The sequence below is a fragment of the Neolamprologus brichardi genome, chromosome 12, assembly GCF_056152115.1.
Source record: "Neolamprologus brichardi isolate AB-2024 chromosome 12, ASM5615211v1, whole genome shotgun sequence".
Classification (NCBI taxonomy): Eukaryota; Metazoa; Chordata; class Actinopteri; order Cichliformes; family Cichlidae; genus Neolamprologus; species Neolamprologus brichardi.
The window spans coordinates 885,021-898,990 of NC_142115.1; the positions used below are offsets into that span (position 1 = coordinate 885,021).

Genomic DNA, 13,970 nt, shown 5'->3' on the forward strand with positions numbered 1-13,970 from the left:
AGCTCTGCTCTAAAAGAACGTACGTACCTGGACCCGCCTACTATCCTCGGAAACGTAAAATGATTGGCTAGAATCCAAAGTGTATCACATCTCAGGGAGAAAAAAGCACCGAAATGTGCGCTGCTTTTTGGTCTGGTTACTACCGTTTATGTCATCAGAACCCAGTACCCATCCCTACTTATGGGGGGGGGGGTTTCAACTGTGTTTTAAGGAATAAGTTAGGTAGATCACCAGCAATAACAAGACCCCAGTCCAAAATGTCTAGAAGTCTCTCAGGCATGATGGCAGAACTGGGACTCGTAGATGTGTGGAGGCATCAACATCCTACGGATAAAGATTTCACATTCATGTCTCATGTGCATGGAAGCTACACAAGAATAGATTTTTTCTGTATGTCCAAAAAAGAGCCATTCAGGGCAAAAGAGACAACAATTCAATCAATTACTATATCTGATCATAGCCCAGTTACTGTGAACACTGATATGGGAATATATATATATATATATATATATATATATATATATATATATATATGATATGTTTGATTATTTTAAACACTGGAGACTGAACGTCTCATTGTTAACAAACCCACAGGTCAAACAGGAAGTACAGTCTGCTCTATCTGAATACTTTGCATTAAATGATGATAGTAGTATCTCTGCCTCAATAGCATGGGATACCAGTAAAGCCACAATAAGGGCAAAACGTATCTCTATTGGAGCCAGAATGAAGAAACAAAGGCTTGCAAAACAGGTAGAACTAGAAAATGAAAAAGAAGATTGGAGAAGGAACATAAACAACACGGTAAAGATGACATATTTAAAAAGCTAAAAGATGCAAAACAACAATTAGATGAGATATTAACAAACAAAGCAGAAGACAATCTTAGATACGTAGAAATATTATGAAATGGGAAATAAAGCTCGCAGGCTACTTGCATTCCAACTCCGAAAGACTCAATCCACTTGTATAGTTCCTAAAATTAGAAACCCAGAGACCAATTGTATTGAAACACAACCTGAGGAAATATCAAATGCTTTTGCAAAATACTATAAAGGGTTATACAAGGGAGAGGCTCAAGAACAACAGAAGGAAAATAGTACAAAATTTCTGAGTGCTCTCAAATTAACTAAATTGTCAAACGCTGAAGCAATAAAACTAGCACCCCATTAGTGAAATAAAAGAAGCTATAGCCAAATTAGGAAACAATAAATCACCAGGAGCAGATGGATATGCTGGAGTGTATTATAAAGTATTCACGAACGAACTTACTCCCATATTATGCAAAGTATATAACTGTGCTCTAATTTCAGGAGATATCCCAAAGTCATGGTCAGAAGCAATTATTACAGTTCTACATAAAGAAGGAAAAGATTGTACAAATTATCGACCAATGAGTCTCCTGTGTGTGGACTACAAAACTTTAACATCCATACATCCATCCATAGCCAATAGAATCCAAAACTATATAAAGAAATTAGTGAAAAGTGATCAGACTGGATTCATCAGCGGCCGCCAAGGGGACTAATCACATAAGCAAGGCCCTAAATCTACAGTCAATAGCAGAAAGAGATGAAATGCCATCAATGTTCCTCAGTCTGGATGCAGAAAAGGCGTTCGATCGAGTGGACTGGATATTCCTTGAACAAACATTGATAACGATGAGATTTGGAGAAACATTTGTTACATGGATCAACTCGCTATATAAAGAGCCTAGGTCAAAGGTCAGGGTTAATGGATGCTGTTCTGAGGGGGACCCACTGTCACCCATCCCCTTTGCGAACCCTTGGCTGAGGCCATACGTTGTAATGCGCAAATCCAAGGATTGGAGGATGAAGGAGGAATAGGATAGCTCTTTTTGCTGATGATATTTTACTTTTTATTAAAAACCCACTTCTTTCCATCCCAGCACTCATGGAGTGCCTACACAGGTTTGGGTCAATCTCAGGATATAAGAATAATGAAAATAAATCAGAGGCAATGATGATATCTGGAGAATGGCCTATGCAATTAAATGAAAGGGTTTCCTTTCGCTGGCCTAGACAGGGATTCAGATACCTGGGAATTACACTTACAGCAAAACCTAAGCAACTGTATGAAATTAATTATAACAAAGTCATTGGACAAATAAAGAAAGATATATCACGATGGGATATTGTACGTGGGCGACTGTGGTTCAGGGGGTTGGGAAGCGCATCTGTAACCAGAAGGTTGCCGGTTCGATCCCCGGGCTCTCTGTCCTGGTCGTTGTGTCCTTGGGCAAGACACTTCACCTGCCGCCTACTGGTGTCGGCCAGAGGGTGTGATATGGCAGCCTCGCTTCTGTCAGTCTGTCCCAGGGCAGCTGTAGCTACAACTGTAGCTGCCTCCACCAGTGTGTGAATGTGAGAGTGAGTGAATAGTGGCATTGTAAAGCGCTTTGGGTGCCTTGAAAAGCTCTATATAAGTGCAATTCATTATTATATTCTACCCCTCTCTTTATTTGGAAGGGTCGAAGTGGTGAGGATGAATCTCTTACCCCGACTTTTGTTTTTATTTCAACCATTGCCGGTAAGAGTTCCGGCGTCTACTTTCAGTATGTTAAATAAACAAATTTCCACATTCATTTGGCAAAAAGAGACCCAGAATATGACTTAAAACTTTGCTGACCTCAAAAGAAAAGGGGGGACTGGGACTGCCAAATTTTAAATACTATTCCTGGACTGCACAGCTAAACGCAGAGGTGGCGTGGATAAGAAATGACCAGGAAACTGGGTTCAGATAGAACAAAGCACAGCTAAGAATGTACCCTTATTAACATTACCCTTCATTGATGCAAAATTGATCAAAAACCTAAAAATAGAGAAGGATTGAATAAAACATACCGTGAAGGTGTGGCCAACGATAAGGAAAACATTGGGGGGCCAGTGAGGGGCAATATAGAGTGGGACAGTGGCTTTAGTAGACGGACCAATGCAGCCTTTACACAATAAATCAGTTATTTAATGGAACAGAGCTCAAATCATTTTGCCAGCTCCAAGAACAATTCCAACTTCCTCCTAAAGATTTATACCTTCAGATAAGACATTATATCCTAAACCACAAAGAAAGAGACCTGATCAATAAATTTCCCAACAGCATAGAAGAATACTTTATTAACATTATAGAAAAACATCTCCCAACTAAGAAACATGTCTCTCATATTTACAAAAGGCTGATAAATGAGTCATGCCAAAATCCAGGCCATATTAAAGAGAAATGGGAACTAAATATTATTATTACTGATAATGTATGGGAAGAGCTGTGTAAAACCTGTCACATGGGAATAAGTAATCAATTATGGAGAGTTTGACTGGAAGTTTAAAATGAGATGTTTTAATACACCTCTTGTTATCTCCTCATATTGTAAGGAACTCAATGCAGATCTATGTTGGAGAAAATGTGGGAATGGAGACCATTCACATATCTTTTGGGACTGTCCAATAATCCAAGGTTTCTGGTTAAGAATCAAAGAAGAAATAGAGAAAATCCTACAAGTAAATATTCCACTAAACCCAACCATATTTGTCTTGGGAGTTATACCCAGGGAGAGGTATACCTTAGATGAAAAATATATTCTGTGGATATTCTTACTGATAGCTAAGAAAATGCTAACTGTGAATTGGAAACAAACAACCTCACCATCCACAGCACAATGGAAACAGAAAAGAGTTCACACAATGGAACGAATGACATGACATTCACAGCCCAACAATAACATTTTTAGGTTGTCTAAGTGACTTATATATTACGTTTAACCTGAGTAGCGAAACTCCGCGGTGATGTGAAAATGATGTGCCGGGAGTTGTGCCGTTCTCGGCCGCATCAGTGACCCTCGAGCTCCCGGCGAGCTATCGAGCTGGTGGGTAGCAGACGTCTCCGAAAACGTCGAAGCACTTTTGCAAATATGCGATATCTTGATAAACCGAGCAGATATTTGATGTTTACACAGCTACTTTCTCGCCTGAAAATCTGTTAAAAGTTTATTTTGTGACCCAGAAAGATTAGTAAGAGTAATTTTAAAACTTAGTAGCGGCCGCCATTGTTGGAAACTGGAGCTTGGCTGGGCCGCGCTATGAATTCTGGGATATGGTGGGCCACGAAGGACACACCCGACCCATCCTTCAAATTCGGGGAAAAGGAGGACACATTTGTCGGCTGCATTCAGAGGAGTCTACGAATTTGGACAGCCTTCGGCGCGTCGCTGTGACGTAATTGGTCTACAAATGTGGCCTCAGGAGGATGCAGCCCATGAATTTGGACACAACCAATGAGAGGATGGGGAACAGCTGGGACAAGTCAGACCTAACGAGACAAGGGGAAGCAAAACTAGACACACTGCACACCGGACAGAAACTTTCACAGTAAAACGGGAAACAGACATGAAAACATGAACAACATAAGACATGCAGACATGAAACACACAAAGAGAAACTTGAACACAGGGGTAGAAAACACAAGAGGAATCTAAAAAACACTGAACTCTAACGGCAACTTAGGTTTAGTAGAAATGAACTTAAATATAGATCGAACACCTCAAAATAAGGTAAAACTGGGAAAACACAGCTGAACAGAGTCTATCGAGAAAAAGGAAGCAAAACTGAAGGTGTCAAGGGACTTTCAAAATAAAACAGGAAACATAACACAGGCAGAGACAAAGACATACAAACTAGACACAGACAAAAAGGTCAGCAACATGGGGACATGACTGAGCTGGGAGACAAGAATAAGCTGGCTCAACTGAACGGGGAGATCAGACCACAGAGAGCAAAGAGAGAGCCGAGCGATACAGGAGGCGTCACCAAAGGGAACCAACAAAACAAAGGCCAATGTACAAGACGGGACAACTAAACGCACAAAGGAACAAATAATCAAACCACCATCAGAAGACTATAAAAATAAAAATAACTCCTCAACTCACAAAAAGCTCAAAACCCTGACATATGAGTATTGTGTTTACTAAAAATATGCTAAATATGATGTTAAATACTAAGAGGCTGTTATTTGTATTCATATAAGTGAAAAAACTGGAAAAATTAGGTGAGAAACCAAACACAGTAATTGTAAACAGAAAGGATATATTTGGTTAGTTCTTTTCAAAAATCATGTCGTCGTTGTTTTTTCACCTTTGCCGGTTGTATGAATTGTGACTTAAAGGTTTCACACTAACAAATGATCAGCAGATGGACAGTTTCATGGTTGATTTAAATGCCAGGAAGACGGGATTGAAATGATACTACAGACGGAGCTCGTTCCACAACCCCTGTCCTGCAGCTGTTTATTTATTTATTTATTTTAACCAAGAGCCTGAGGAGCAGCTCTCCAAGCATAAACTAACACAAAGTCATTATTCACTTGTTATTCTTAATTGAATTAATGCTTTTTGTACATGTAAAGATTTTGAGTATTAAAAGAAAGGAGAAAAAATTGTTGCATTTTATCGTTTCCTGTGAAAAAATCAATGATCAGTTTATTAAATCAGATATTAAAACAAGTCCCGAACAGTAATTAGATATTATGATGAATACACAAATAAACACACAAAGATTTTTAAAAATCAGATTCCAGAGATGCACGAGAAACTTCAACACAAGCTTTCTGTCCTCTGCTGGTGCACGTGGCACAAAACTCCAGATCCAAGTAAACTGGGAAACATGGTTCTTATCTCACGGTGCATCCTGCAGCTTCCTGTGGAGTTCTGGTTTTCGTTGCGTACGTGTTTCTTCTTCAGGTCTTTAGGTTTTCGCGCCCCTCAGCACCAGATTGAGATTCAAAGAAACTACAGGAAGATGAGCTCTGCTGGTTCATCATCATCAGAACAAAGGAGTGTTTTTAACATCTGTGTGTGTGACATGCTGTGAAGAGTCTGTTTGAAACCAAATAATTCAAATATTTTAAAAAATAAACTATTTTTGCATTACACATACAAAAAAAGTAATTTATTGATGTTTTGCATGTGTAATACAAAAAGTAATGATTACACTTTACTTGTTATTTTTATTGAAATAATGCAGCCTTTTGAGCCACAGTGGTGAAGCCCACTCTTCACTGCGTGCCTTCTCCCACTGTCACACTGCACACTGTCCTGTCCACTGTCTCATAGAGTCAAATGTCTGGAAACATAATATGTCAGAATGAATGCAGTGAGTTGTATACTTGACAGAGACAGTTGTTGGAGTACTTTGACTCTACCCTGTGACACAATCACTGGTTAACATCAGGCTACAGCTGCACAGCAACACTTTACTGATGAGCGGCTCTTCCTCTCAGCAAAGATGGAGCGAGAGGCTTCAAAGTGATCACCACAGTTTATGACACACCAGAGTCTGACTGCTCGTCGCTGCTGCTGTTACCTGCTCGGCTGCGATCACTCGGCTTTAACAGCATTCTCACTTCTTGACTAGATTTGTGTGTCTGTGCTGATGCTTTTGCACGATAATCGCACACTCCTGCAGAGCTGTGCTCCATCACGTTCCACCTCCGAGCGCGTGACCTGACATCACCTGGTTGTAGCCAAAGGAAGAAATGTTTTGTTGTGTTTGTGTCCGCGTGCAGAGCTGTGACGGTAAAGTCATGACTGACTTCGGTGCAGTAACACAGCACGACTCTGCTGTGTTATTAAAAATGTGTTTATAGAAGCTTGTGTTTATATTAGCACATATAAAAATGTAGTTTTAGGATTATGACAGGATCACCAGGCAAAAACATCGTCTCACATGTTTAAGACTGTGAGCATTTAGAAGAGAAAGCCCGGAGTGTCGTGTGATTTCTGTTTTGTAATAGCGTGGCAGTGACTCGACTTCCAGACGGGGAAATCCCAGAACTCTTGTGTGGGCGCCAGACGGGAAAACTCCACAGTGCAGCTTCTGGCACGTCTGAGTTTCTAAACTTTGTGCGACATCTCTCTCTTTGTGCCTCACATCTTTTTATTTCAGCACTGCTCAGCAACTTCTTGTATCTCAGGAATTTCTTATATTTTTCTGACTCATCTCTATAGATTCTGCTTCATGTTGTCTGCTGTTGTGTAGTTAAGAGTTCAAATTGAACAGCTGCCCGTCAGCATCGTTTGTGCTAAACACTATTTAAAGTAAAACAGTACAAATATAAGTGACGTTGACCTTTCTCTCCTCAGTGAGCCGTTATATTCGTCCCACATCTCCATTACCGCCTGTGGTTCTGATTCTCAGCTTTGAGCACACTGAACATGTCATCTGCACTCTGTCTGCAGACACAACCATCAGCTGATTGTCCCGTAACTGAACGATTACACACGAATAACCTCCACAATAATGAAACAACATTACGCAGATGTGGCCACACATGCATGAATTTACAGAAAACAAAGAATTTATAACAAATAAATGTTTTTCTTAAATAACCTGATTGAAGATTTACTCTATACCTGATCTGAAACATCAATATTATTATTCTGTGATATTAAAATAAAATCTGTAGTCACATAAACAAAAAGCTGAATAATGAGCGTCAGGTCACCGTCCTCCACACACAGCTGTCTTCATACAGACGCTCTTGTTTCTCGTCCTTTAATGTGAAGCATAATGCACTAATGTGCGTCATATTTAGGCAAAGCTGTGGATGATCCATCGTAAGCAAAAGCTGACCTGAAACATCCACAATCACTCAGTCCATGAGAGGACAGATGTGACTGAAGCAACAAAATATAACGACTCATCTGTAACTGCTAACGAAGCATAAACACAATCTGATGTTTTATATCTAAGAACTGATTTGTTACTTATTAAAATATTATTTTCAAAGATTCTGCAGAATCAACTCATTTAACAAAATATGAGGACTTAGAATCCCTGTGGTTACAAACCCATCAGTTATGTTGTGCATTATGCTGATGCAGCCTTTTTTCTGGTTGGATATTATTCATATTATATAATATAAATATTTTCAAAGTCACTAAATGTAAATGTAATAAATCCAGTGACCATCCAAAGCTGTGGGTTACTTCTGTGCTTCAGAACAAACTGTGTGAAACACCTCCGCAGGTGCGTGTGCTCAGAAAAAGCTTTTACAGCGGAAACTGTGAAGTTTGAAGCTGCACCACACTACAGAGTGGAACATGCTGTGAGCCCAGACAGCCACACACACACACACACACACACACACACACACACACACACACACACACACACATTAAAGTCTTCTATTTCCATACAAAATCAAACGTGTGTTTGTTTCAATAAATGAAAACATGTCGCGCTTACAAACACCTGAAAGCTCCACGGAGGCAGAGCGAGCTCAGGAGGGCGAAGCGTTCAGCGGGTCAGTGCTGGCTTACCTGTTTGAACTGCTCCTCATAGGTCCACTCGTGGTGCTGCGACGCGGCGTGCAACGATGAAGAGTCTGCGTGACCGTGGGGAGCGAAGACTCTGAGATGCTGAGACACGCACGCTTCCTGCAGAGAGGACTGGTTTAACCCAACATCGTCCCCGACCTCGTCTTCGTCCATGAGATCCTGTTCTTCCGCGTCATCTCCCTCCCCGTCCCGGTCTTTAACGTAGATGCCGGGGCTGGAGTTCCCGTCTTCGGCGCATATACGGACTTCCATGTGAGGAGGGGTCACTCCTGGGGGTGAGCTTTCAGCTCCGGCGGAGAGGGCGCCGGGCATCGCCAGCTGATAGTGGCGGAAAGCCAGAGCTTGTTGGTGGATCTGGGACTCCACCATACAGCGGAGCTCCTTCTCTTTCTCCGCCTGCCGGAGCTTCTCCTCCAGGGCGAGGCGCGCTGCCTGTTGGCGCTGCAGGTTTTCCATGACAGCCTCGAGTTTCATGCCGCCGCTGCCGAGCTGGTGAGACTGCGCGCCGGGATACGGGCTGTGGGGTGTTTGGCGTGGAAGGCTGCTGCCAGAGGAGAAACAGCTTTGCTGCAAGGGAAAAGCGGTTGGTCGTAAATATTATCACATCAAATGCTTCCTTCAGTAAGCCACGTGGTCGGATATCAGATTGTCATAAAGAGCAACACATGTGAGCCGCAGGTGAAAAGTTCTGTGAGCGCAGAAAACATGGACGGAGCTGGATGTAAAGACAAAATAAACACGAAGTCCGGACGCTTACCAACACAGACTTAGCAGCTACACGCGAGTTATCGACCATGTTGCCGAAACAGCCCAATCACGAGTCTTCTTTCAGGTGCAACACGAACATACTCAGGAATAAATGCGTAAAGCGGCTCAGTCATTAATGTCGGAGCGCCCGCTGTCTTTAGGCAACAAGTGGCAAATGTAGTGAGAGTGAAGTCTGGAGATGAGCGCGCCTGGTCCACCTGCAGCAGCGCGTCAGTAGAGAGCTGACCGCACGCTGTGATGCAGCTGAGACCTCTGCTCAAGTAACGCCGATTTATTTATTTCATCAGACATCCTGAAGTTTGTTTACAAACTTTCTGCAGTTTTATTTGTTTGTTTTGTATTTTTTTGTAAAGCTGAACTTCAACGACTCAAACATCCAGTCACGCGTACAAACAGCATTTAAACCCAGATGTGTTAGTTCTACTGGGATCATAATAAGCCTGTAATTTCCATATGATTAAGATACAATAATATTGTTTTGATATTTTACGACAGATATTCATGTTTGAATATGTATTTCTGTGACGTGTTTTCCGCTCTCACCTTAAATTTACTTCGTCACATGAATCCAATAAAAAGTCACGTGACTGTTTCCATAAACCTTTTTGTCCAGTTCTGAATTCAGATTTATTAATATTTATGTTTTACCAACGGGACAAACAAACAAACAAATAAAGAAAAAAAAAAGATGTTGAGTTTCTGGATATTTCTTTTCGTATTTAAAAATTAAGGTGATTGAAAAATAATGAAATTTAAATAATTATTTTTCAGTTATTTTTGCAGTTACATTAAAGTTGTGTTTTCATTGAGCCCTCAGTTTAATTGCGTTTACCCAGATGGACTGAACCTGTGTTTCGTCAGCGCACCGCAGAGACACTACAGAAACGCTCCAGTGCAACACGAGCTTCCTCTCAACATGTTACTGTGTTATGGGACGAGTGCTTTTACACACTCATACAGAAACACGGAGCTACAGCTTTAAAATAAAAAACCGTGTCGTGATTCACTGAGTCCTCCACTCAGTTTAAAGAGTTTGTCTGTAATTTATATTTTCACTGTTAGACGTTGACTGTTACACTCATTTTATGATGGAATCATTAATCCTGTGGGATATTGCAAATATCCAATAAAGACAACCATCGACCTGAGAAAGGTGCTGTTAACATCACAGTTACAGGATTTTCAGTTTTCTATTTCACTTATTTTTCTTAGTCATTTATTTAAACGTATCTTTTTCTCATCGCTTTGCTTTGGGTTCAGAAAGACTTTACAAGTCCATATAAGGTAAAGCTGTCACTGTATTAACTCTAAAAATAATATATTGACACATTTCTCTAACAGAAAAAAGATGCGCACTTCTTCTCTTGATTTAATGCATATTTCTTCACTGTGGTTGTTTATTTATCAGCTGGAGTTCAGAGCAGCCCTGAATTCAGGACAGAGGGATGGCTCAGGGATCTGTAGAGCGATTGGCCACATGTAAACCCAGCTTCTTCAGGTGGAGTCTATCTCTCCACCCTACATGTTCCATATACATGGGGACTGGGCCCCACAGGCCAAATGGATGCTCCTTCAGACACTCCAGCTGTGGTGGCTATAAACCAGTTCATGCTGTTATTATGTAAGAAGCAATTTCTTTGGTTAATCTTGACTGAAAGGGTTTGTGAGTAACCTGCTGCAGACACAGTGTTTCACTCAGAGAACCTGGGTTACGATCCAAACCATTCTCTATTGCATTCTGGTTCCTTCTGATACATCCTGCATATTACATATATAAAGGGACTCTAAGACAACCACAAGGAAACCATGCAGGTGTATGGAATAGCAGTTGAACTCACCCTCGACATCAATGACAGCCCATCACCACAAGGACTATTTACAAATATGTACAGATCCACATCCCGGGCATAATGTCTCCCACTCCATGTATGAAGCTGTTGCAGAACTGGAGCGCTCTTTGACTGACAGCCGGCTGCATCCCAGGTGTACAAAGTAGCATTATCGCAGCTCCTTCCTCCTCTTAGACTTTATAACCATCACTGGTCTCAACACAATAAGTTGTTTACATCCTTGCTGTTATTTGCACAGTTTTTACATTTTCTGTAAGCACAAGCATACAGCTAATTTTGTGCATTTAAAAAAAATCCTAATGAGTTGAATATTTCTTTAAATCTGTTTTTTGAATCTGCGTAAACTATTTTGAATAACTGTATAGTATTTTTCATTATCTTGTAAATTACCCTTATTTACTGTACGGCCTCTTATTTCTTATTTTTATTTATTCTTTACTTTAGTGTGAATCTACATGCTTGATCTGCCCGTCACTTTGCTGCTGAAACACCTGAATTTCCCCACTGAGGGACAATCTATTCTATTCTATTCTATTCTATTCTATTCTATTCTATTCTATTCTAAAGCCGAGGTTTATCTGGCCACACCAGGCGCTAATGCCATCAAACAATGGGCTAGAAGCCACCTAGCAGGGGTTGGACTGGTAATCGTGTGTGCTGATTACCAGTCCACTTTTGGAGCAATGGATTAACTGGAGGGCTGCTGCGTACGGACCCTATACGCACTGAAAGCAGCCCATTCCTTCATTTTCATTACCAACCCTGTGTTGCCCAATCAACGTGTTTTTTAGACCCCATTCCTACAAAACTGCTCAAAGAAGTCCTGCCATTAATTAATGCTTCAATCTTAAATATGATCAACTACGGAAGAGGGTTAGGGCCACTGGGGAAAAAAAGGTGGGCACGTCTTTTTTTTTTTCTTCTTTTCCTGAATTCTGAGACAAAAGTCAGAATTCTGACTTTTGTCTCAGAATTCTGACTTTTCTCAGATTTTTTTTCCAGTGGCCCTAATCCTCTTCCGTAATCAACCTATCTGTAATAATCGGCTATGTACCACAGGCCTTCAAGGTGGCTGCAGTTAAACCTTTACTCAAAAAGCCATCTCTAGACCCAGCAGTCTTAGCTAATTATAGGCCAATCTCCAACCTTCCTTTCATATCAAACATCCTTGAAAGAGTAGTTGTCAAACAGCTAACAGATCATCTGCAGAGGAATGGTTTATTTGAAGAGTTTCAGTCAGGTTTCAGAGTTCATCACAGCACAGAAACAGCTTTAGTGAAGGTTACAAATGATCTTCTTATGGCCTCTGACAGTGGACTCATCTCTGTGCTTGTCCTTCTTGACCTTAGTGCAGCGTTCGATACTGTCGACCATAATATCCTGTTAGAGCGATTAGAACATGCTGTAGGTGTTACAGGTACTGTGCTGCAGTGGTTTGTATCATATCTATCTAATAGACTCCAGTTTGTGCATGTAAATGGAGAGTCCTCTTCACACATTTAAAATAAATTTAAATTGTAAGAAATAAATGTGTAAAATTACAGTAGTGATAAACCCCTCAGAAATTTCTTTAGTAGAAAGTGAAAAAATAAACTTTTCTGTCATTTAATTGTTCATTCTGTAATTGCTTTGTGTATGAATGGAAGGAAGATTTTTGTCAATAGAAAAAGCTGTAAAATGTATTAAAATACAGATAAAGGCCAAAATTTATGCTTGTGCTCATTTGTGGTGATGAGCAGATCAAACAGATGAAGAATTATAAATTCTTCCAGTGCACGTTCAGACCTGTGAGACTCATTCAGACACTGAGCCATGGCTCTGTGCTACATGCACACATTTCTGCATCTCTGTCATTCAGAGACACTTTCTACACAGATTATAGATGCTCCTCATTTTATGTTTTCACTTGGTTCTTCACTTTTTCCCGACACACATTTAAATCCAGCTCCCCCGTGTGTCTGTGTACACGGCCTGTAAAACTACAATTGCTCTCTTTGGAATATCCGCCCCTTCCTTTTCCCACATAATGGTCTGATCCCTGTCTTTGCGTGTGATTAGCTGCATGGTGCGCCCATCAAGATAAAGTCCCACCCGTCTACATGGATTCTCAGCAGCACTGACTGAGCGCCCACTTACCTACGGGCCATTATTAATTGACTCATTATCTGGCGTGTCGGATGTGTCCCGCAAGTTTGACACTCCTCATCTAGACTGATGGCGGAACAACACAAATGCTATGGCGAGGTGGAGCCAGGACGTTAGCTCAGGGGAGAGATATCATGACCTCCACCTGAGATTAGGTACCAAGCCGCAAGTACAAATAATGGTTACATTATTCTTCTTAATTTGTTTTTCTGAATGTATTATTGTAGGCTCTACCTTACAATACAAAGAGCCTTCAGGCGACTGTTGCTGTGGTTTAAAATTGAATTGAATTATTGAGAAGTGGAGCTCAAAGGGCCAGATCCAGGTGGCTGGAACGGGCTGGCTTGACCTGAGAGACATGGAAAGAGTTATGAAATGTCACGATCTAGGGTAACCTGAGACAGATGATGATGGGATTAATGACAGATTGAATCTGAAAAGGACCAGTGAAACTGGGAGAAAGTTTCCTTGGCTCAGTCTGATTAACCACAAAACACAAAACAAACTCCTTGACATGGGGAGTACTGAGGTGCAGAATGGCGATCAGTGCGTTGTTTGCTTCATGAAGCAGTGTTAAGCAGCGCAGACCTGATCGACCTCCAGAGGCATCAACGGCAATGAAGGTTCAGCCTCCTGGAAGGGGAACAAGAGGGCTGGTGACCCCTCATCGCCTCGACAGGAGACAAACCATTGGCAGAGGAGAAGTGCAAATTGGGTTTCCGACCATGCCAGGTGGGAATTCCAGGTGGTTAGAGGATGCCACACAACGCAAAGCTGTGTTAATTCATCCACTCTGTCTGGCCATTGGTCTGAGGATGGAAACCAGAGACTGACCTGTGTCTGTGCGACAACTTGTGGAC

At 41.2% G+C, this 13,970-nt stretch overlaps 1 protein-coding gene across 1 annotated transcript in view; it reads right to left on the reverse strand.

Annotated features, from left to right (window-relative positions):
• Positions 1-9,143, reverse strand: part of arid3c (AT rich interactive domain 3C (BRIGHT-like)) — a 68,773-nt gene extending 59,630 nt beyond the window's left edge. The window contains exons 1-2 of the mRNA XM_006802557.1: positions 9,105-9,143; positions 8,330-8,914 (exon numbers count right to left, since the gene is read on the reverse strand). Coding sequence (XP_006802620.1) covers positions 8,330-8,914; positions 9,105-9,143 — 624 coding nt within the window. The remainder of the gene's footprint in view (positions 1-8,329; positions 8,915-9,104) is intronic.
• Between the last annotated feature and the right edge of the window lie 4,827 nt (positions 9,144-13,970).